Source organism: Dromaius novaehollandiae, chromosome 5, assembly GCF_036370855.1.
Source record: "Dromaius novaehollandiae isolate bDroNov1 chromosome 5, bDroNov1.hap1, whole genome shotgun sequence".
Taxonomy (NCBI): domain Eukaryota; kingdom Metazoa; phylum Chordata; class Aves; order Casuariiformes; family Dromaiidae; genus Dromaius; species Dromaius novaehollandiae.
The window spans coordinates 10,994,003-11,017,128 of NC_088102.1; the positions used below are offsets into that span (position 1 = coordinate 10,994,003).

At 42.6% G+C, this 23,126-nt stretch overlaps 1 protein-coding gene across 2 annotated transcripts; it reads right to left on the reverse strand.

The window, feature by feature from the left end:
* Positions 1–2,295: 2,295 nt before the first annotated feature.
* On the reverse strand, positions 2,296–21,967 carry C5H14orf180 (chromosome 5 C14orf180 homolog). 2 transcript variants are annotated; one of them, XM_064512018.1, is made up of 6 exons: positions 21,845–21,967; positions 14,088–14,188; positions 13,189–13,281; positions 8,996–9,122; positions 7,030–7,056; positions 2,296–4,244 (listed from the first exon to the last, which is right to left on the reverse strand). In XM_064512018.1, exons 3-6 carry the CDS (start codon positions 13,204–13,206, stop codon positions 4,042–4,044), a joined length of 375 nt encoding a protein of 124 aa, XP_064368088.1. In that variant the 5' UTR covers positions 13,207–13,281; positions 14,088–14,188; positions 21,845–21,967; the 3' UTR covers positions 2,296–4,041. The 2 variants fall into 2 exon arrangements, with proteins under 2 accessions (XP_064368088.1, XP_025968311.1); XM_026112526.2 differs by lacking the exons at positions 13,189–13,281; positions 14,088–14,188; positions 21,845–21,967 and adding an exon at positions 11,654–11,858.
* Positions 21,968–23,126: the final 1,159 nt, after the last annotated feature.

The window sequence follows — 23,126 nt, forward strand, 5'->3', positions numbered from 1 at the left end:
CCAGCTTGTTACCCAGTGTAGAGGGGTACTACAGGCTGCAGGGGCAAGTTTATTTTCCAAATGCCAACCAGCCAGTTTTCTTTTTGTAGCACCAACCTTTCTCTTCAGGGGTGGACCCAGCTATCCTGGAGCAGGGAATTAATAAGAAATAAATCCACTTTATTTTTTTAGGGGTTCCTGAGTTATCCCTTGAGGGCAGCTGGTAATACGCTTTTCCTAGTCACATGCTTCAGCTCTTGTACTTGCTTCCAAGTGGCGAAAGGCAGAAATAACAATTAAAACTGCTGCTATGAGCTGCTCCTGCTCCATTAGCTTGCTTCGACACCAGCAGGGTTGGAGGGATGAAATGAGGAAGAAGGACTAGAAGCAGAAGCCTTTAACATTGCTCGTTACCAGCGCTAATGCTAGGTGCATTAAAAGGTTAATGTAGAAAAATCTAGTGTCGTCTCACTGTGTTCTTTTCTATCCCCTCCTATCACAGGGGCATGGATAAGCCTCCTGGTGCAATCAGGTGCTGTTGATGTGGTGAGTCTCCCCGAAGGGGGTGTTGGCAGCTGCCCTCCATTCCTGCTGCAGGAATGTGCTGCACACTATCAGATAGCAAGTATCCCGTGCTGTTGTGGTCTGCTGATTTCTATTGTGCCTGAATTTAATACCCATTGCAAAAGGGATATTAGGCAGCACTTCTACCCTTGCACCCCTAGGCCCTCTCACTAGCCAATTTCCACGCGTAGACCTCTTTCTGCTGTCTTCTGGCGCTTTGACTCTTGCCCCCCCAGACACTGCTCCTGGGAAGCCTACCTATCTGTTGTCTGCTTCAAAAATTGCTGCAGGAGTCCTCTCCTCTGCCACTCCTCTTTCTGTCCTTTGAAGCATAATCCTCACCATTTCCAAGCCAGATTAAATAATTGCTCAGAGCTGGTTGTCTTCAGGTCTCCTGGTGTCTAAAGGGATACACTACTCTGGCACCAGATTAAATTCATGTTAGCATCCTGACCGTTTGTAATAAATTATGTATTCCCTTTCCTTTGTTTCTCTTTATGGGCAATTCTCTGGAGTTGTACTGAAGGGAAATATTACCCAGCATGGCCAATGAGGGAAACATTACCCAACATGGCCAATTTCATGTTATTTTAGAACTCCTCTTAGCTCTTCCACATGGACTCTTAAAGGGATCACCCAGAGAAAAACAGCATTGAACAAGAGTAAGGAGGAATCCTGTCCAGCTCACAGCAATGGAAAAAGATCTGGTGATGGATAAAGAATAGAAAGAAGGGGCAGGGTGGGAAAAAGGGCTGAGATAGGGGGTGTGTGCGTATGTGTGTGTGTGTGTAAGAAGGAGAAAGGATGGATGTGGCATGAGTTCCAGTGTGAGGAGGAAATAATGTCCTCAATTAGGTGTGCTCCAGCAATTAAATGCAGATCAGGAATTAAGATTTTTGGTCCTATTCCCAGCCCTGTTATTGACTTGCTTCATTCACCTATATCCACAGGTTTTCTCAGCTTCAGTTTCTTCATCTGCAAAATACCACCACTCTCACAGGGATAGGGTTAAGCTTTTATTTATTTCAAACATTCTGGTCATGCTTTGAATTGGATTTGTTTTGGCTTTCTGCAATCTGCCATGTATCTGGCTGACTACAGCAAACAGTCCTGACCCAGGAGACCTTGTAGGGCCATGGTGTAAACTCAGCAGACAGCTTAAGTGCTGCTTTTGCCCATGTCCAAGACTATCCCAATCAGAGCCTTGGCAGAAGCCAAGAATAGCTGTTCCTCCGTTTAATTTCCCTGACAGCCCTGATGCTATAGCCTTTCTCAGAGTGTGCCTCACTCACACTGATAAACCTGGGCCCTGGCAAGGTGGATGTGGCCATTTTCTGTTTAAATCAGGCCTGGGAAAAGGTTGTCCCAGGGTCCACCTCTTGGCGGGCAGTGCAGGAAGCTGAGCCTTCACATGGATTTCAAGCTATGATCTCATCTTCCTTCAGAGCCCTAAGAGGAGATCTCATTTCATCTTAACCTTTTGAGGTGAGTCTAGGCTTTGCTTACTTGTTATAATATGTAGTGAGTTTCACGGAGTGCACTGTCCCTTCAAAGAGAGGCTCCTGTTTTGAACGTGCTAGTCACAGACGTGTCAGTCCAAATCCAAAAAAAGGAAGCCCTCTGACTTGCCGAAGGGTTAAAAGCATGCACATTAAAAATATCATAAACATAAAAAACCTCAAAGGTTTTAATGAGCCACTAGCCCCATGAATACATCATTCCCAACTTTTCCATCAGAAAGTGACCAGCACACAAGTTTAAAATCTTTCTTCTTTATTATCTAAAAAGCAGAGCTGAGGTGGAGGCAGAGGGAAGGGAAGCAACGGTGGAACTTACCATGGAAGCTCAGGGTACATGATGGGCTTGTGCAAAGAGCCACTGAGCTACATGCCTCCTGCAACAGTCTCTGGTTCCCGAACTGGCAGCTCATCATATGCCGTTGCTGTGGGCCTTTGATGTCTCAGGATGAGCATGAGAATAGCCCCTGAAGTGACCTCTTTTTGTCTCTGACACTGCAACTTTTTGGATCCATTTTCAATCAATCAGATTGATGCCCACCTTCCCCTTGAGCGCAGGCTGCATATTTTGTTCCTGTTTCATCCTTTGCCTTGTTTAAGTCTGTGGGCTGCTTGGAGGAAGATTGCTGTGGGAAAGAAATGTTGCCCTCTCTTTTTTTAAAGTCAATTAAAAATAAAGCACCAGATTTTCTTCTTTTTGATTGGTTGCAATGGCAGGGTAGTTCAAGACATGGTCTTGCAAACATCACTTCCATATTCTCTGCAGTGTTTTCTCTCTCTCTTTTTTGTTTTCTTCAGCTTTTACAGGTTCTGATGTCGTCCTTATCATACTGAATAAAACGAAGCATGCATCATGTGCATTTCTTTAATGTCACTTGAAAAGAATTTAAGGCGTAAAAAGCTGCTGCTGATATTTTTGTCAAGGAGGAAAACAAAGCTGAGAAAGATGCTGTTCATAAGCTTGGATGCACTTGCTCTCCTCTCAGATGAGCAGGACAATGTTCCACATTTATTGCACGAGCTCCATTGAAATGATTCCCTTCGGAGAGGTGCACGCTATGGTCTGATAACGGAAGGATAGAAGGGCTGTATCCCCAGCATCTTCATAAACAGTCTGTACTACCATTATATCAGGCCTTGAACACACAGGCATAAATGTATAATCTCTGTCTGAATGCAAGCGCTGTCATAAACCTTGTAAGCTCAGCTCGTGGGGTTTATGGACTGAATCAAACACAGAGGATTAAACTACTGATTTGATAATTAAGCTGGGATTCAAGGCTGTTGTGCATGATATTAGGCAAATACACTATTTACCGTTTAAATGAGTTTTCATGCTTTTTCACACCTGGGAGTCAAGGGAAACATTAAGAAACAGTTTTTGCCAATGGAGGCAAAAATGCATGAAGGAAAAGAAGAAAACCATTTGCCAGGATTTTACTAACAGTCATCTCACAGGTGTAGAAATATAGCAAACTTGCCAAGCCTTTGGCCGCAAGAGTAGTGTTTGTGCAATAGTTCAGCTTTGTTTTAACTTTTGCAGAATTGCCCTTAGGAGACTTGAGGAGAAAGGTGGTTTGGTAGTTAATGCCTTGACCTGAGACTCCGCAGGCTTATCTTCAGAGCTTGCTGCTGCCTGCACATATCAGTTAATTTCTCTAGCTGCTTCTGCTCCTCAGATCTACAGTTTGTAACTTCTTTGGGGGACAAAGTAAAGATGCTCGTTCACTGTCCAGGATGCTGAAGCCCAAGTGTGGTGAGACCTCTCGTTTCTACTGTGACCATACGGTAATGACAAAAGAGAAAGGAGAACAAATGGCTCCAGGAAGTGCACAACAGGGGTGGTTTTACTGTTTTTCAAAATGGGTGCGCATGCTTTCCATGGCATATGGCTGGAGGGGACCGGGAGCTTTTTGTGGCCACGTGCTGGTTAGCAGTGCTCGGAGATGTTTGACAGGCCCTTTGCAGTCGGAGAACATTGTTATTGCCTCGTAAACCAAGTCCAGCATTTCTGAGCAATGTGTCTAATCTGAAGAAAGAAGATAACAAGTCTGGACTGAAATTCTTCCAGGACTTTAAAATCTTGCTTCATGCTGGTGTAGTAGAGACTCACAGCCAGGATCAGCACGGCACAGAATGAAAGCCACAGGAACACAGGCAATCCAGACGATGACCTGTCATGTACTGAAAGGGGGTGGGGAGGAAAAAGAAAGCAGCATTATTTTAGTGTCATCTTAAACACTTCCCAAATTTGACCCCCTGCTGATGTCTTTGTCCCGCTTTTCTGGGAACAGCAGGATATACAGGGCTCTGGTTGTGAAAACTTCTGTAGGCATCAGTTAAGTGATAGTGAGTCACACCTCCCGATGGAGGGTAGTGAATATAAAAGATCTCATCTAATGGAGCATTACAAGAGTTTAATTATATACAATAAGAACAGGATTACCATAGCTAATGCATAATCTCAAATTTCCTTCCAGCAATTTTTTTTTATACATTTAAGCTAAACGTTGGGTTAAATACTAGGAGGATATTAAGCAACCACGTCTGATTATTTAATGCTCACAAATGTTCCATAAAGAGAGATGTAGACTTCTGTCTTTTTCCCTGATAACTCAGCTTTTTGGGGCCCCTGCTAATTATAGTAAGAACCGAAGTGAGAATCTATTAACCGAGAGGCGTATTTAGAAAGCCCTGGCAAGTTTAACCTCTCTCTAAGTACTAGGTGTGCTAATTACACTGGAGCATCCTCAGCACTTGCTCGTAAGCAGGAGAGCATTGCAAACATTTTTTCTGGCCTCTTAAAATATAATTCAAGGATGTTTAAAGTGACCTAGGTCAGGCATAGTACAAGTGTGGAAATCAATGGGCTATGTTTAGCTCTCCGACATCCATGCAGCTCTAAGGACCGACTCTGACAGAGATTTGGCCACTTTAAAGCATCCCCTCTGCTCTCAGATAACCTGAGCGATTTGGGACTATCTGCAGACTGCTTCCACAATGGGAAAACATTGATGCCTTCCACACGACCCTGCTTGGTTTCAGAGAACAAGGTCCTGCGTCCTCAGTGCCGCATGATGCACGGGGGGCAGGAGGGTGGCTTCCCTCCAGCAGCAGCCAGGGCAGCAGCTCTCCCTGCCACTGAGGCAGTGGGACCTTCTCTGGGGCCCACACTGCCCCGCAGGCTGGTCCCCAAGCCATGGACTCACCCCTTTGGGTTGCTCATGCTCCCAGGAGCCGCTCCAGAGAGTGTAAGGGCTGCTCTGCTTGACTGCATGGTCGTTGCACCATGCAGTCAGTATTATTTTATAACATGCTTTGCGTGTCAAATGTGTAATATAAAACCAAATTCATGCCTGAATAAAAACCTGCATGCAGCTATTTTCCTGCCCTATGCATATAATCAATAAGAAGATAAAAATGCAGTGTGTATTATTATGAGTAAAGGGTCAACATTAGCTGTAACATATTTAAATTAGCTGCTATTACCAGCCCTGCAATACGCAGCAGTCAATTAAACTGTCATACAGATGTACAGAGAAGAAGGTAGAAGTCGTAAAACCAAGCAAGAAGCACATAATAATGTATCAAAAAGTGTATGGGGAAAAGGTAGAATGTTAATAGGCAGTCATTTTAGAGCTAACCAGAAACCAAATCAATGTCCCATAATAGAGCTGAGTGAATTATTTGCAGCAAATAATAATTTATTCATTTGAATTTAAGCCCTTCTCTTTGTTTGCAAATTATCTATGAGCAGACTTCAATTTTTATAAATTTGTTTATTTGAAATTATTCTATGAATGGTTTATATGAAGGTACTTAGCCAGAGAATCACTTACCGCATTTTGCTTTTGCAGAGATTTGAGATTTGGAAATAGATATTTTCCCTTTGCAATGTCCCAGACCACATGACATGGCTTGTGGTTCTCAACTGGGTGCCTATCTATCTGCCTTTCAAAAGGCAGGGCCTGTCTGATAAGCACATCTTATAATAGGGCAGGTTTTCTGTGACTGCTGAACAGCTTTCAACATCAGCCCTTTTCTATGAAGTGCTTATAACCTTTTTCCATCTCATGGATGTTACTTTCCATGTGAAATTTGTGGGCAATCTCAAATGCAATCATGATATTTTCTAAATTACAAATACAAAATCAAGGATTAAATTTGCTAGTTAAATTGTTTGTTAGGACAGGACACTCAGCCCTAGCCAAGTGCCTAAACTAAGAAGAGGACAGCTCATCTGTGGGAAAGGCACTGGACTGAGACACAGGAGATTTTTGTTTAGTTCCTGCCTTGGCTATGCATTTTTGCTGTCACCTGAGGCAAGTCGTTAGCGGTAAAGCTAACTATGGCTCTGTGTGTGTGTATATACACATACATATGTACCCCCTCCCCTCTAACTGCACTGCATAAAGTAGGGCCTGGAGGTTGACTGGAGCCTTTGGAAACGATCATCATAGTAATAACATCCATATACACACATTTGCTTGGGGGTTTGTGAGCCTAGCTGGCCTCAAATATCCTCGCAAACAGAAAGAAGAAACATATTATTTTTATTATTTCTACCCTGCTGCCAGCATACAAATGAGTTGTCTATTCCCTACACATGAAAGTCAGTGGGGAGCACTACTGTTTCGCTTGGGGTGCTTTCCCTGCATATCTTAGTGAAAAATCTCTACCTATTTTATTGCCATAAAAATATTAATTGTCTTTAAATTAAAAATAGCTTCAGGGATTTAATTTTTGTTTCCACTATTTGTCTTACTAAATGTTGTGTTTAATATACCCTACCAGACCTCATCAACACCTTGTGCTTCACATGCTGAAAAAGAAAAATCAACCACCAGTGGCAGTATGAAATGCTTCATATTTAGAGGCTATATTTGCATGGTGCATCCCCACAGCCACAAAGCAACCTCAGGTTAGTGCCATGGATGGCTCACAGTCATAAAGGGAAACTTCAACTTACCCACTACGTAGTCACAGCAGGAAATGGCTAGAAAACAGAATGAAAATGTTATTGCATGCCTGGAATGGCCTCCATGCAGCAGGTGAATAGGAAAGCAAGCAGACTTGGAGGAAGGGGGGAATCTCTGAAATTGCCTGTTGCTTTACAGACACAGGGCCACTTCTCACACTGCTTTTGCCTGCAGAGGTTTATGCCAGATGAGGATTTACCCACTCCATACAAACATGTGGATGTAGGTGCACTTCAGGAAAGTGAGGAACAATTGCTGCATGAGGGATTTCAGAGATGGAAATTGCTTCTATTGCAGGGAGATCAGGAATCGGCTAATTCTCACCAAAAAAAAAAAAAAAAAGAGAGAGAGAGAAAGAGCTTCTTATTCTGAATCAGTTCTGGAAGGGAAATGAGATAGACCAGGAGGCTGAGACAAGAATTAAGTTTAGAAAACAAACCCCACTGTAAGATACAACCTTCATCCAACAATGTCCTGAAACTGCCTCTGCTTGGCAGCTGGGGCCCAGATGCAATCCAGGATGAAAAGTCCAGGGAATGGAAAAATTTCAGTGGTGCCAGCAACCTTCCCCTTACCAGTCTCTATATTAATACTGCTGTATGTACAAACAGCAAGTCATCTAAATCACAGGCTGTTTGTAATAAAAATATTAATTATAGATTGGGACATTTTTCATATCTTAATGGAACAAACAGTGTCCGAGTCTTCTCCCTCCTTGCAGTTCAGTGTGACTCAAGCATAACTGTGTTGAAGTCAGCACCAGTGGGAGACAAACCAGGTCTCCCTGAGTTGTACTGACTGCAGAGATACCAATGTTGGTCTGCCTGCAGACTCTGGCAGAGAGCTGAGGGAGGTACAGCAGCTCATCAAAATCCTGCTCTTGAGCAGTCAAACCAGCTTGCAAGAGTTTCGGGCTTCCTCTCTGAGCCCTTCCATGAACTCAGTTTTGACAGGAAAGCTCAGGCCACGTCCTTATCAAGGAGTGTTTCACTGCTGCATTAGAAGGCACCAGAAACAGCATATTGCAAAACCAGTGCAAGGTCTGTATACGGATGTAGTGGCAAGTGCCCAGCTGAATTGGTAGTCTGGACATGTGGCTGACATGGAAATTGTACCATCCTGTCACATTGTTTTTTACTGACTGACATATCAAAAACATACAGTGTTAGTTCCCTAGCAAGAAATACATTTTTTCTTAGTTGGGCCAGTCTGTGAAAGTCAGAATAAAAGGATAGTCACTATTAGGTTAAGGATTGAATATAGCCATGTGCAGAAGTGCAAATTAGATCCTTTGTGCTAGACTTGTGCTTAAAGTCACTCCCAGCTGACTGACCTGCAAACTGCGTATTGTGGCTCATGCACTAGATTCTAGAGGTTACATCAGCTATTTTATTCCTTGTGTGCTCTCATTGATAGAAATGGTTATAACTTGGCTGCTTTTAACCCCAATGGGCCAGCTAGGCTCAGGCATCCCTTCTGTGTTTTGTTAATTGGCATGCTGTTCAGAAACATGAAATAAGAAAGGGCCAGCTCTCTCTCCTCGTATCACATCCCAGTTACCCCGAATGACATGAGCACATTTAAATATGGTCTGATTGCAAGCAGTGTTCTGGGGTAGGTTTGGGGCAGAGAAGGACGCAACAAGAGAGCTCAACCCAACCCATGGTGCTGCAATGCTCCCTGCAGGGCTGGTCCAGGAAGTCACAGTTAGAACAGCCCTAGGGCTGCTCTAACGTGATCGAGGACCCTCTGTCTTCCCAGGGCAGGCATGCAAGTGGATCGGAAGCACTTCTGCAAAGCACGGCACAAAAGGTGTCTGTCCCTCTAGCCGTTCTGGTCCATGCTGAGCACAGGGCAACAAATAATGTTAGCAGAGGCGGAGGCTAATGAGGACAGACAGAGTGAATGTTAGGAACTAGAAAGGTCATGCCAGCAGGCTTAGTAGCTTGAACGTACTATGTTCAATGACTTCTTCTGGCTCACGAAATCGAACTCTTCTCTCTGCTTTTCGCTTTTCCCCCAAAGCTTGGTCCACAGGTGGCCTTTTCCTCAGTATCGAAGGAGGACAGCTACTATCATCCGTCTAAGGAGTTGATCAAAACACAAAGTGTTGCCATTCAAACTGGAATAATGGATCTAGGTAAAGTTTTGAACTTTTGTGGCTATATTTTTACCATGACCCTCAAAAGTCATGATATGAAACACACCTGTTGTGATGTTTACAGTCAAATCACCGTAATATTGACGGCAAGGCAATATCATCATAGCTCTTTAGTACTCTAAAGCTGCTTTCTCAGGAAAACATTTTGCTAAAGTAAGAGCAGAAAGGTGTTCAGAAAGGATTTCTCTAAATTGGAGTGAGCAGTTACCGAAGGTGGCTGCTCAACAGACTGGACTAGAAAAACATAAATGATTCATACTATTGAGAACACTTTCCAAGTGTTCTTCTGAGCTAAGCAGCCCCATCCTGAATGATGATGTTATCTTTTCAACAGCTGAGACTACACAGAAGTCTTGTGTTTGGACACTATTATGATGGACGAGAGAAGGTAATTCGTTTGCACTTTGATATCCTAATTATGTTGTTGGTTTGATTTTTGCTTGGAAGCAACACTCAGTCTTTGATTATGGAATCAGATTGCTGTGGATTCTGCCAAATGACAAAAAACAGAGCTGCAATAGCAGTAATAAATCCCTCTTCTGTGTAGGAATGCTCCCAGAGTCAAACCCCCAAAGTGAGTCCAGAACATCTCAGTTCAGAGACAGCTCCTGTCCTCAGAAAGTGGAGCAGCAGATGGCAAATTCTCTACTTTTCAAAGGCCTAAGTGGGTGGCAGAGATTCTCCACATTTTATTTTTACTTTAAGATCAAAGTCATCTTCTCCAGCACTCCTTCCTCTCTTCCCTCCCTTCTTCTGCTAAGTAAAAGGTGTTATTTTGTAGGTGGTTTGTTTGTTCCTGTTCGTTACTATCTCTTTCTTCTCATGTACCTCTTCCCCAGTCAGTGATTGCACACTCCTTCCTCCGTGGTTTTCTTCCTGCTATAATCTTTCCACTGCTCAGTAAAAAGAGCATATACCTTTGCCCTACACCTTGTCTTTCAGAAAGTTCACTTGCATTCAGCCATTCACATGGGTGCTCCCTGGGCTGCAGAGGCAGGATTAAGTCATGTTGCCTACAGTCTGGGGGGTGGCAGACCCCAGAGGGCAGAGAATAAGCAGGTTTCCCCAAGCATCGCCTTCTGCCCTCTCTGATTAGCCCCTTGGCTGAACCCAGGCTCACCACACATCGACTACGGAAGAGATATCACTACCGCCTGGATACAGAACGGGATTTAGTGAAGACATTGCTGGGCAGATCCAGCCTGCCAGTGTGATTTTCAGTCAGATGCCTAGGCTTCGTACATGATTCATGAGAGAATTATATGCTTAAAAATGGCATCCACAGCAGCTGGCCCGTTGAGCAGGAAGCCATATAACATAACAAGTAGGACCTTGGAGGCCATGGAGTGACGAGTGTCTTCAGATTTGATACCTGCTCCTGAGAGATTTAAAAGTCAAATTTTGCCCTAACTTATCAGTTAGAAGGACACTTTTCTGAGCCTGGGCCAGAGAAGGACTGATACCACCTCAGTTTTGCAGTCCGGGGGCAATATGATAGAGCTCTGTGCCTTTTATCCAGCAGCTCAGGAGTCAGAAGACCCATGCAAGGTTTGGGGGACCTGGATTCAACTTCCTTCTGAGTCCAAGCGAATATGAACCCACCCCTCCTATGTACACAATCTCATCATTGGAACCATGGGGCAGAAGCAGGAGTAAGGAATCTCAGTGTCTCCCAGTGAAACCACCTTGTTTGGCATAGAATAATTAAATATTCATTGGGCCAAAGAATGAGAGAAAGACTTTACAGTCTGTTTTTTTGGTGCTCATTTGTGGAGGGAGAGGTGTGCTCCTGTCCTTGCTTCAATGAATACTTAATATGAAATACTTAATTATTCATTGGAGCAGGCAGTTGGGAACAGGGTCTCTCATCTACCAGGTAAGTGCCCTAAGCACTCTGCTATAGCCATGCACATACACACACTTTCTGGCCCAATGAATATTTAATTATTCTGTGTAAAGTGAAACAGCTTCAGGGAGACAGAATGGAAGATGCCCAGCTCAGACTAGTGATGGTTAGAGATTTTGCTGGGAGGGCTGGCCCGGTGGCACAGAGAAGGAAACTGAACCTTCTATCTGAAGAGATTTGTAACTTCACAAGCTGCTCTTGTCCACACAAGCTTTACCAAACACCTAACAGCAACATCACATCAGAAGGGAAAAATGTTAAAAAATTAGCTGGTTGGGTAGCATGTAGCCAGGGAAGACCTTAAGAATGAAGTGGCATTTGCAATATTTACCAGGCTTAACAACATGAAAATCAAAGCTACACAGTGTCAAAACAAAATGATGCATTTTCCCCTCAGACAGAAGCCCAGTGTTAACATACTGTGGCAAGAGCTGGAAATCTACCAAAGTATTAGTCAGGAAGTTATATGCCCTTAAAAACAAGGCACCCGTGAAAAGCTCTGGGCATTGGACAGAACGACTCTATCACCCATCAAGAAATTACTTACCGGGAGCTCCTCTGTGCTAGAATTGGAAGGTGGGGCTGGACATATTTGGGACATGTACTCGGGATGCCAACATGAAGCCTCCCACACGAAGCTTCAGTTGGAAAAAGACTTGCTCAAGGAAATGGGGAGGACCGGGGAAAAGCGTCTGGAGACCCCTCTGGAGACCCCTGGAGAGAGCAGGCAGTGCCACAAAGCCGGCAGAAGCAGCAGCAAATGACAGAGAGGAGTGGAAAGACGAGTTTCCACCCTTCATACCACTGTTGGCTTGGGAAGGATGACGTTACTTGAAATGTACTCGGCAGCCAAAAATAGCATGTTGATAAAACTAGATACGCAGCTGGAAAGCAGGGCTTTCCTGGCAACTGGAAAGGGGCTGAATAGAGCAAATCACAGATAAACACCTACAGATTTATATGCGTAAATGTAAAGTGAAGGCTGTTCTTTTCCTAATGATTGCTGCAGTTCCATAATCATTTTGGTTTTCTTTCCAGAAACCATTCCCAATCTCAAAAATATTAAAAGTAGAATTGCTTTTAATCCTTCTTCTGCTGAAAATATGTGGGCAAAAGCCATCAGGAAATGATATAGATGCAGTGGGATCACATATATCTTCCTTCAGTACAGTTATGGCTTCACTTTATATGTTTTACAAATTAGATCCATTATTATAGTAATAAAGTGGGATTTTAACATTAGACATTTCTACGGATATTATAATAAGATTATTGATAGGCAAGAGAGATGATTTACTATTCAAGAGGCTTTAACAATGCCTTGTCAAATGCTGAAGGCTGGTCATCATTAAATATACAATTTCCAGTCAAAAATACCTGCCATGATTGCTGAAATATGGTGGTTTACTGTCTCTACAAGCACAAGCTAGAGCTTTTTTTATTTATCTTTTCCTGGAGCTATTTATTCGCTGTGACTTGTCTAAACTACTCCAGGTCTGTGTTATTTTCCAAGTGTCTGGATGGAGTCTCCCACGGCAGGACCTTGTGATTGCTCCTTTCACAAGAGGCAACTTTCCTGCAAAGGCGGGGGGGGGGGGGGGGGCGGGGGAGGGAAGATTTCAGTGTCCTTCAGTGTTACACCTGTGCAGAGTCTTGGGCTGTTCAGACTGGCAGCCTCGTTTCACACCAACCCAGTGGAGCAGGAGAGGTAAGATGCTTGTAGTGGCACAAGAAACCAGACAGCAAAGCAGATCTGTGGTCTGCACTATTTTAATCTTCCCTTCAGGTGTTTGGGGAGTAGCTGGGAAAGGCTGGGGTCCTGCTCTGGAGAGCTCAAGGGGGCCAGGGCAGCAGGGCAGCCCCTGCAGCGGACATGGGACCAGCAGCCTCCTCGTGCCTTGCTGCCTCCAACAGCTCAGCCTTTGCGGTGGGGCTGCAGTGCTTTGTGGGGCTGTGATCTTCAAGCCTTTCCCTTTCCAGCAGTGAAAGTAGTGTCAATGCGGAGGAGGACACATTTTGCTGGCCTGGGGCTGTCTACTAAATGGACCATACCGAAAAGCCATTTGGAGAGATTCACCTTACCTTCTCTTGCTTGTGCATTGGGGTGACGGAGGGCTTTTCCTCATGCTGCAACCAGCTCACAGCTGCAGGGCTTGTAAAACTCCGTGATGCATCCTGCAAGCATTTCACAGCAGTTATTTTAGGAATACCTGAACTGAGCTTTTGGTAGGGAAATACCATTCTTTAACACTTTGCTCACAGCAGATCCTAGGCAGAAAGGTGACAAAGCCTTCCAGACCACGGTTGCCAGCTTTTACTCTTGTTCCTCCTTGATGATCACTTGCTACTAATTATTATAAGACAGAATTTACTAGTCTACTCTGGCCAGTGAAACTGGTAGAGGTGGAAAGAAGGAAGTCAAAATCTAATATTCACCTATCCTTCACTTTTTTTAGGTGAAATGTCTCATTCGTTTTTACTAGTGTAACCCATCAAGGCACATAAAAAGGTCTTTTGTATCCTCCATTAGACTTTGCTGCAAAAAGTTGAAGAGATCTTGTGAACTTTTAGACTTGAATAAGAAACCTAAGTTCCTGTCTTTTTCACTAACTCTAGTTTTATTTAAAGCAAGGTTCATAGTTTTTCTAAGCAATTGGTCAGAAATTATTGAGATTCTCTTAAAAAGAAAAGTGTGGGGTTTTATTTTAGTTTTCAAGAAATGAAAGTGTGGACACAATATTTATCATTTTGGGTGCCAGAAAACCAGTTCTTTTCAGTTCTAGAGATTCCTCTTAAATGTACATATTTTTTCTGTTCATTTGATTGAAAAATTATAGGGCAGCTTATAAATATTTTCATGCAAGCTTGCTATCTAAATGCTAGGAATGATCATTTAATAGTGCCATTATCACATTTTTTTCCATTGCATACTAATTAAATTGATAGTAACAGCTGTAAATGCTTGAATAATTAGTAGTTACCTGGGCACTCAAGTTCCAGTGGATAAAGGTGTCAGAAGTTCAGACCTCATAACAGGGACAGATCCATTCCTACTAAGTGCTTTTGATTGCAGTTTAACAACCTAAAATTGGATATATGATAGGAATAAAACACAGCTTAATGCATGAAGTGAAAGATTCCAAGAGAATAATTTCAGTAGTCTTTAAAATCACTTGTAATGAATGATTGGTACAATATTGGGATAATCTGCTTTGGAAGCTGTAAGAATTTTCTTTAATATTACCCACCTATTTAAAGTAATTTTTCATCTAAGCTTTGATCTAATTTCATGCAACATGTGTCAGAACCGAAGCTGGACAAAGAATTCATAAATGAATTATTTAGCTTATGAATGTCACCTCTATTTCTTTTGGTTAATTGCTCACAAATAGATAGTGACTTCTGTGAACATATTCATTATTCAGATTTATTCAGTGGATAATTGCTGGGAATAATTCTTTGTCTGTAGATTGCTTGGAAGCTTTTTGCTGGAAGCATTTAATAGCAAAAATCTATCTAGGCTTTCAATATAAAACAAAATAAAAATATCTGTAACTACTGATGGAGTCCTTAAGCATGACCACTGCAGCCTTAATGAGCAAAGCTAATGTTCTGAGGGTGAACTCCACTGCTACTTCCTATGTTACACAGCAGAAAAAGCAAAGATATCTCAAATATCTGTGCAGTACCGACTTTGAATGGTACATGCACATTGTATATGCAAATAAGTTTTTGCATGAAAAGGGTTGCTTACGTGTTTGCTCAGCAGAAAAACAAAACAAGCCTGAACAAAACATGATTGACTTCCCCGTGAATAAATATGAACAGTCCACACAAAGGAACTAACTGCACAGCCAGTATTTTCCTGCAATACTCCAATGGAAGATGTCTAGGAAATAAACATAACATGATAAAACAATTTTATGCTCAGAGGGTAGCTGTGTAACCATATGAACTCTTTTTCCACTTCCTTCTGCAGGAATAAATATTTTAGACAAGCAAAGTACTTTGTAAATGATGCCTTTGTGGGGATTCGGCTGGCCTGGTTCAATTATTTCGAAACCTAGCAATTTTCTCATATCATTGAATCTGGTTTTATTGCAAATAGGGTCATAGAAATAGTCACTCATTGCGATAATGGACTTAGTTTATCTTAACTATTAACACTTCCAGTAGGTTTACACACACGTATGTATACAATATTTATGGATATGCACAGTGCGTATATATTAATAATGAAGTAACTTTATCTCCAACAATCTGAAAACAAAATCACGTAACACCATACAGTTCGGGGTGCAGTGGTAACTGGAAGCAGCATATCAGGATAACAGAACAGAAAAGGAATAAATAAATTAGAAGGGAGTCTTCCATATCTTCCTCAACTTCCAGAGTGTCAATTGAGCCTTTGTTCAATATTCCACCTTTCGTGGTTCTGTGTGCTCTTGATTAATAATTTAGAGATGCACCTTTTGGCAGCAAGGTAAGTTTTGTGTTTGCCAAGAGTGATTTTCCACCAGTCAGGCAATACATCAGGAAATAAAAAGGAGAACTGCTCCACAGAGCACAATTAGACATGTGTCTTCTTCTTTTTTTGCCTCTGGAGAAACGGATTTGCTGTTGAAAGATGGGGAACACCCATAAGGTGTCATACAGTACCATTTGTCCTCCTCAGACCTTCCTGAAAGGAAAGTACTGTATAAATTCCATCCTTAGGACAAAAATCTGTCCTTTGGATTGTGTGTTTCCATGTGTATTCCATAATCAGAATGGTCACGGTTAATCTCTCTTCTGATGGTTGCTCCCAAATGGAGGCATTTTTATGGAGCTGAAAAAAAAATTGACAGCGAAGCATGATGGAGGCAAAGCAGTGAATGGGCAGGTAGTTTGATAATGCTTGATACTTCTGTGTAGCCAACTACACTGCAAGCAATCAGTTTTCCTTTCCATATGTTCCTTAATTCCTGTGATGCCTAGAGACCTGCTGTATCCAGGTGTGTTTGCCAACAGGGGAGGATAGTGTGCTCAGCACAAAACACAACATCTACCCTTGCTATGGTGCTCCATGAAGGACCCACAAGGTTATCCTCCCTGGGACCCCCTCACTTTCCCCTTTACGTGTTACTAGCTGGCTCTGGAAGTTTTCATGATCACGCAGATGTATAGGCTCCCCTTCGATGCAGGTACACAGACCTGGAGCCATTCATCCATGCATTGCAGGCTTGGATTGCCACTGTTTGCAAATATTAGATTAGGCATGATAATATCGCATGCAGCCATCTGATTCGACACAGCAAGATTTATTTCTGAGGGCAGAGCCCAGGCTTTATTTCTGGATGCAGCAGGCACTTCTGAGTCATGGTTCTCTTCCTGGCCCTGTGGCAGCAGTTTCCAATTCACGGTGTGCAGGGGTTTGTACTCTTCTTTAAAACAAAGACACAAACACCAAGAAAAATACGTAGTAGGATTTTGCGTTGTGGTGAGAACATCCCCACTGCAGGGCAGAGTGATTCCTGCTCCATTGGGACTGCCTAGAAATGATTTAACTCTCCTGAAGAACCTGGTCTCAATTCATCTCTGGCATGAATCCATTGACTTATAACAGGCATGGATCTGTCTCCGCTTCTTAAAATTGCCTCTCTTATTCATGCGTCTTTCCAGGTAGATATTACACATAACCTCAGAGAACTCATGATGATATATAGTAAATATAGAGAGAATTTCTGTGCTGCTGAAATGAACTTTCTAAACAGTTACAGAATGTTTCCACATCCATTTCATAATTAGACTCCTGAGATTACAGTCAAGCTATTATTTGTGATTCCACATGCATTTTTATTTTGGAAATGTCCCATAAACCATTAGGCTTATTCCACCTGAGGCTTTCTCCTCCATTCTGTTCATCCTGCCACTGGGATCTAAAATGTAAGGCACGTATTGATTAAGGAAGAGTTACCAAGTAACCAAATGCTAATATCTGCTGTTGGCTCACCCTTTCCACATCGGTCAATCCTGTTGAGCTGAATGTAAGAGACAGACAGAGCTGAAGTGAGTATGGTGACTCTGAAAGACCTTTTATCACCCAGTCATCATAATTTAGGAACTAAAAGAAGTGCTAATGGAACCTCTCCTTAAAACACCCTTGGCTGCTGTTGATGGCAGGGCTGCTAGCAGCCATGAGACAAATGAGAAGACTGAAACAACTGCCAGAAGGTGGATGGTAGAGCTGGCATAAAATAAAAGGGGAGGCAAAAAAGCATGATAATAAAAACCAATAGAAAAAGCAAGAGCAGAATTATCTTTAGGAGTTCCAATATAGCAGCAATCACTTTGTGTTCTGTGTTGTGTTGATTGGTGCTTTTTTTAACGATTACCGATTTCGCCAAGTGAATTTTGGCCTGAGGAGAATTTAGGCTAGGATAACTGCAGGATATAGTCTAAAATGGGGATTAGCAGTCTTGCCTAAATTGTGGAGATATCAAAAGGCTCCCGTTGGCTTCAGCAGGCCACTTAATGGATTTGAGAAAACTGGTAGCCATTAATGCCCAGATGTGTTCTGAGAAGGGCAGCAAGTGGGATATAAGCTTTGCAAGGCAGTGGGAAAGCAAGAAGCCAAGGGAATTGTAAACCACCTAGACACAGTCACCATTGCATAAGATGATTTGAAGGCATTGATGCAAATGCTCCTGAGCTCCATTTGCAGTGTCACCTTGGAGGGGGATTAGATTAGATTAGTGACATGAAAGAACAGAAAACTGGAAAGAAGGACAGATGGAAGCCTGAGAAAAGTCCAAATGAGTAAAATACACATGAACTGGAAATAGCTTGGAGGATGATAGTGGATGAAGAATATAAAAAGCAAATGGCAAATCCTTCTGTCATTGGTAGCCGCTTTACACTAATGTTAATTATATTAAAGTCTACTAAAGAGGATATTTGTTCTGGATTTAATTTCTTGTAATTAGTCGGTGAGTCTTTCTCCACCTCTCCAACCCTTGGAGGCTGGTGTTTTCAGAGCAGAACAAGTCGTTTTAACAAAGACTAATCCGTACAATTTTAAAAACTGACCAAGTGCTTCTGGAGCCTATATTCAATTCACTCTCAATTTTAGCAGAGGTGAGGAAATTAAAAATGGGAAAATTCAGGCAGCACATCAAAGAACACTTCTGGACGTCAGGATGTACAGGTAAGTCAGGCAGAATGCCAGTTCTCTTTTGCACAACCAAACAGACAGTTTGAGCTGTGTTTTCATTCCAAAGCAGAGCATTGTTGGACCTGTTGGCATGCCTGCAGGAGTGTCAGAGGCACCTGCTACCTCCAAGAAGGTCTGTGTCTTATGGAGGAAGAGCTGAGAATAGGATAAGCTTTTACTGGAGAATGTGAAACTGAGGTCCAGTTCTTATCCCTGATAGGTTTAGATCAGATCTTTAAAACGGGATTCCCATTCCAGTGGCCGTAGCAAGTTATCACTAGCTGCCTTGTAACAGTTATGACTCACTCTCATCTTTTTTCTTTTTCTCTCTTTCATTTTTATCAGAAATTTAGTCCAGGACCAAGAAACCTTTCAGCCTAAATTATATATTTGTGGGAATCATTTCTGTTTCAATGAATCAGCTTTTTCTGATGCAGGGAATTTTCATCAGCATACTTATCATCATCTCAGATGTCTGAGCCTTTCAATCAGTCTCCTCAGTGAAACAATGGAAATTACATCACCTTTTCTTTTAAAGATAGACAAATGGAATGGCAAGGAATAAGTTCCACAGGTGAAGCAGATAGTGAATTAATAGTGTCTGAAGGAAGGAGAACTGGAATTGAGCTCTCGTTTTATTGTGATTTTGGTTATGTGGCTATAACGTGACAAAAGCAAAACCTGTGGGTACGGAGAGCTGGTTCAGTGTCTTGCATTCTCTCTCTCACGTTATAGCAGTTTCTGCCAAGCATTTCTAGGTTTCTAGAGGGAACTGAGACTGGAGTGCTCTTACACTCTCCACCTAGAGTTAGTATGTGCCCTTGTGTTTTGGGGAACCAAAAACAAATTGACCCCTTTTGTACCACACTGGGCCAAAAAGTTCATTCCATCTCTGAAATAAAGGTGATGGAAAGGTGATGCAACAACTCTTCCTTCCAGAAGACAACTTCTCCTGTTTCTGACATTCCAGCTCAGCAGCCCTCAGGCTGTAGATGTAAAACCCCTTTCTGTGACAGTCCTGTTTTTGGCAAGCTTTGTCACTTGCTGCATGGAAAGTGCTGAAGCTGGGAAATGGTCAACTTCCTTGACAGACATATCTGTCAAGTCCAAAACAAGAAGCTATTATCATGGGATACTATAGGACTGCTTTCCAGGAAAGCTGCTGTCTGTTTGAATGAGATGTATTTTCCCTACAAATCTTTTCTGTGCAAAATTGCTAAAAGAACATAAAAGGAGGCCTGATCCTGCCCTCACTCCATAACCAGGGATGTTGTCTCCACTGAAGAGTTCTGCATGCAGAAACCAGGCATGACCTCTGCTTTTGTAATCTATGGGACTAATAGATATTTATTAAAAAAGCAAAACTCATTTGTTGGGGCAGTTTGGGTCAAGCAAAACATTGCAGTCAATGGAAATTTGCTGGTGCGTGTGTAACACCAGAACTTGCTCTTCAGTCAAATGAAGTCATGCAAAACACAAAGACTTGGGCAAAGAACTGCTGATCCCAAAATAAGATATCAAGTTTCTTCTCTGACTAGAGCAATAATTTGTTTCTCTCTGGTTAACGTCACTTTAATGTGAGGAGCATGATTTGTCTGTAAGGTTGACACTTCTGCTCAATTAAGCTATAGTTCTGCTGGCTTCTGTCAAATGACCAAGTACTTTCATCCGTCCCATTTCCACTGGCTTGTCTGCTATCACTAGTTTATTACGACTGGTGAATTTCCAGCCTTTTGGCACTTACACACAGCATAATCTTCTGCATAATACACTCTTTGCTTGCAGCACATGAGCAAAGTATCTCCCTCACACTTCCTTCTCTTTAAATGAATTTCTCCCACATGCACCAGTCGCTGCACAAAGACACCTGGTTCCCATTTCTAAGCCCTGTAGCTTACCTACTCCTCATCTGCTTCTCTGGCCCAGATTCACCAGACTGTGCTGGGAGACTTCTTACCTGTCATTTGCCATGGCGACAGCAAATGCTGCAGACCTGGCAGCAGTCCACTACCAGAGGGTGGTGGGTGAGCCAAATGAGGTATCTGCCCTGTTTTAGATAGGTGGGCACGTGGAGAAGGACACACTTTCTTGATAGCTGCGAGTTTTCATTGGATGCAAAATGTATGGATGTAAAGTGCATCTGAGACTAGAGCACAGGAGAGTCTCCTCAAACTAATTCATAGGAAGAAGGTGGCTCCTTGAGCCACTGCTCTGTCATGTGTCTCAGGAGGATCTGGGAAGACAGTGACTCTGTGTGAACCAGCATCAGTGTTGGAGAAGGAGACCAAGTAAGCACTAGGCCAACAGATACATGTAGGTTTGTATCGCTGTGAGACCTTTTCTGTGTTCTCCACCGCCATTTCAGAGAGCACTCCTTCAGCTCCTTTGGGCTCACTGAATGGACATCAACCACTCGCACAACAGCATAATGACTCCACTTCCTTTTTTCTAGGAATGTGCAACTTAAATAAGTGTGACAGAGGAGGAGAAAGAGGGCGATTTGAAGCAGGTGGCACCGGTGGTTTATGTCACCTTTACTTGTTGATTTGGAGTCAGATTTGGGGGGCAGCATGTAGCAGAGGAGATGGGCCCTGAAGGCAAGAAGCTAGTGCTCCAGTGTACCCACCAGTCCTCAGTCCCTCAGGTCACCTGTTTACACAGGGGTCGCTTTGCACAAAAACAGGGCTAGAGATGTCTTATGGATGAATTCCCCCATGTCTTGGCTCTACCCAACAGACTATATAGCAGTAGCTCTGGCCCTAGGAGTGTGTAACCCGAAAAGGGCAGTCAAACCCCTTCTGTCTGAAATCTTTGATTTATTTGCTCCAAAAAAGTCAAGCAGCTCCTCTAGGATGTGCACATGATTAATACTTTCTAATTTCAGAAAATTGCCAAGACCTTTAATAACAAAACATTCCTCTCTGAATAATGGCCCGTTCACCCTAGGTTCTCCATAGGTACAAAATGGAGGTCATTTCTTGGGCTTGGGAATGGCACTTGGCTGGTGACATAGACCTTTCCTGCACCACACACTGTAAGTGGCTTAGACCTTCTTTCTGCACAAAGTAGGTTGCTGGGGATCTGAAATGTTATTAACCTTGTTTTTAGCATTAATGGCAAAGTGAGGTCTAAAGGAGCAGGTTGTTGTATTGCTTTTATACTGATTCAATCCCCAAAAGCCCATTAATAGATTTTATTGCATCACCTGTTAGTGATATCAGCTCCTCAGAATGATTATTATTGATCATAAATAATATGCTAGTTTTCATTAGTCTTGTTTAAGACCATGGCTGTATAACACCTACAGACATTGGTAAAAAGACAGTTCCCACCCTGGAGACTGTATAAATTGAAGGAGCAATGACAGTTTACAGCAGACTGAAGATCCAGCCCACAGTTTCTGGAGAGACTGAATATATTGCACAAGGGAAAAGAAGCCAAGCAGCTGCAGTATTTTGACAGAAGCAGTTTAAGCAGTTTTATGATAGAGGCTCTTTCTACACTGGCCTATGTAGGGCAAGAACACAAAACCATTTTTGGACGTACCTGTTGGTCATGATGAAAAGTGCAGGCAGCATCTCATACTGACATGGCCAGCTTGGGAGGCCTGCTCAGAAAAATCCTTCATCCGAGCAGCAGCTGTCTCCTCCCCCTGAGCAAATTCCTTTAAAGCTGTCAAAGATGCTGTAATCAGACTAGGTCATCAAAACCAGTCCTCCTGAGGACTGGAAATAAGATCCAGAGATGAGCATTCAGCTACATGGGCAAGGTCTAAAACACTAAAGTTTCCATTGAAATTAAATGAAGGGACTGTAATTGCCGTGAAAGAAAAGCAAAGCAATCATTGGAAGAGCCCAAAAGCTTTCAGACTACCTCCTGAAATGATGCTGTCTGTAAAGCAGCGATCTATGTGCCACATAACAGAATCTGATAGCAGAGCAAAGCTTTTACTGGGAAACCAACTTAGATAACTACTGGAGCATTTATCTGTGCGGCTCTTGGAGCTAAGGCAAATTTTAATCGAGATTTCACCACACAGTTGAGTAGTTTTATTACCAGGTTAAATAAAAAAGGTTAATAAAGTAATAAAAATGGATTCTTTGTCTTCTCGATTTCAAAACATGAAGCTGCAGTCAATATGTTTAATAATTTGTAAATAGACTGGAATAAAGCACTACAGCCAGCATGGTCACAACTGAGAGGGGATTGCTGTGCATTTATACCCTCTTTTGTACTTGTGTTTGCCTCAGCAGTTTTGCATTTTGCATAAATCATTTGTCTGTAAGGAAGAGAAAATGGACTGAGTTCCTCTCTGGTTCAATATTTACTGCTATTACGGTTATCTGTGATAAATTTGGCTTGGATTTGATTAAACACAATCCTGGATAAAATTAAAGACTATCAATGTATCTGAATTTAGATGTTTTTACAGTGTATTATTTACAGGACACCTGAATTTAGGTGATGGATCCCTGCTTGAGGAGTAGTGATACAGCAAATAGATCACAATGTGTCCTGAATACTGCCCCATTGCGCCAGCATTATACCAGATACTGGTTCACAACTATTTCCTCTCTCTCAGATGCAAAAAAGAAATCATCTTGATGTGTGATGCAAGTGCTTGGACAACTACAGAAAAAATGAGAGCAAGCATCCTCTCTCCCAAGCAGGAATAGCTAGCACAAATCACTGTCTGATTTACCTGACACTTGACATGCTGGTGATCTGGCCAGCTGTTCTGCACAGCTGAGCTTTCAGCTGGCCATGACCACCAAGCAGCACCCTGACCACTGGAGAGGACACGAGAGAGGGGAGGAGGGAGTGTGCG

Bases quoted from the DNA above. Each gene is read 5' to 3' on its own strand.
- C5H14orf180 (XM_026112526.2), bottom strand. From the start codon at position 11,707: ATGTCCCAAATATGTCCAGCCCCACCTTCCAATTCTAGCACAGAGGAG. The intron at 9,123-11,653 runs GTAAGTAATTTC...TCAACTCCTTAG, and splicing joins CTAGCACAGAGGAGCTCCCG to ACGGATGATAGTAGCTGTCC. The intron at 4,245-7,029 runs GTAAGTTGAAGT...ACCCCCTTTCAG, and splicing joins CTGCTGTGACTACGTAGTGG to TACATGACAGGTCATCGTCT.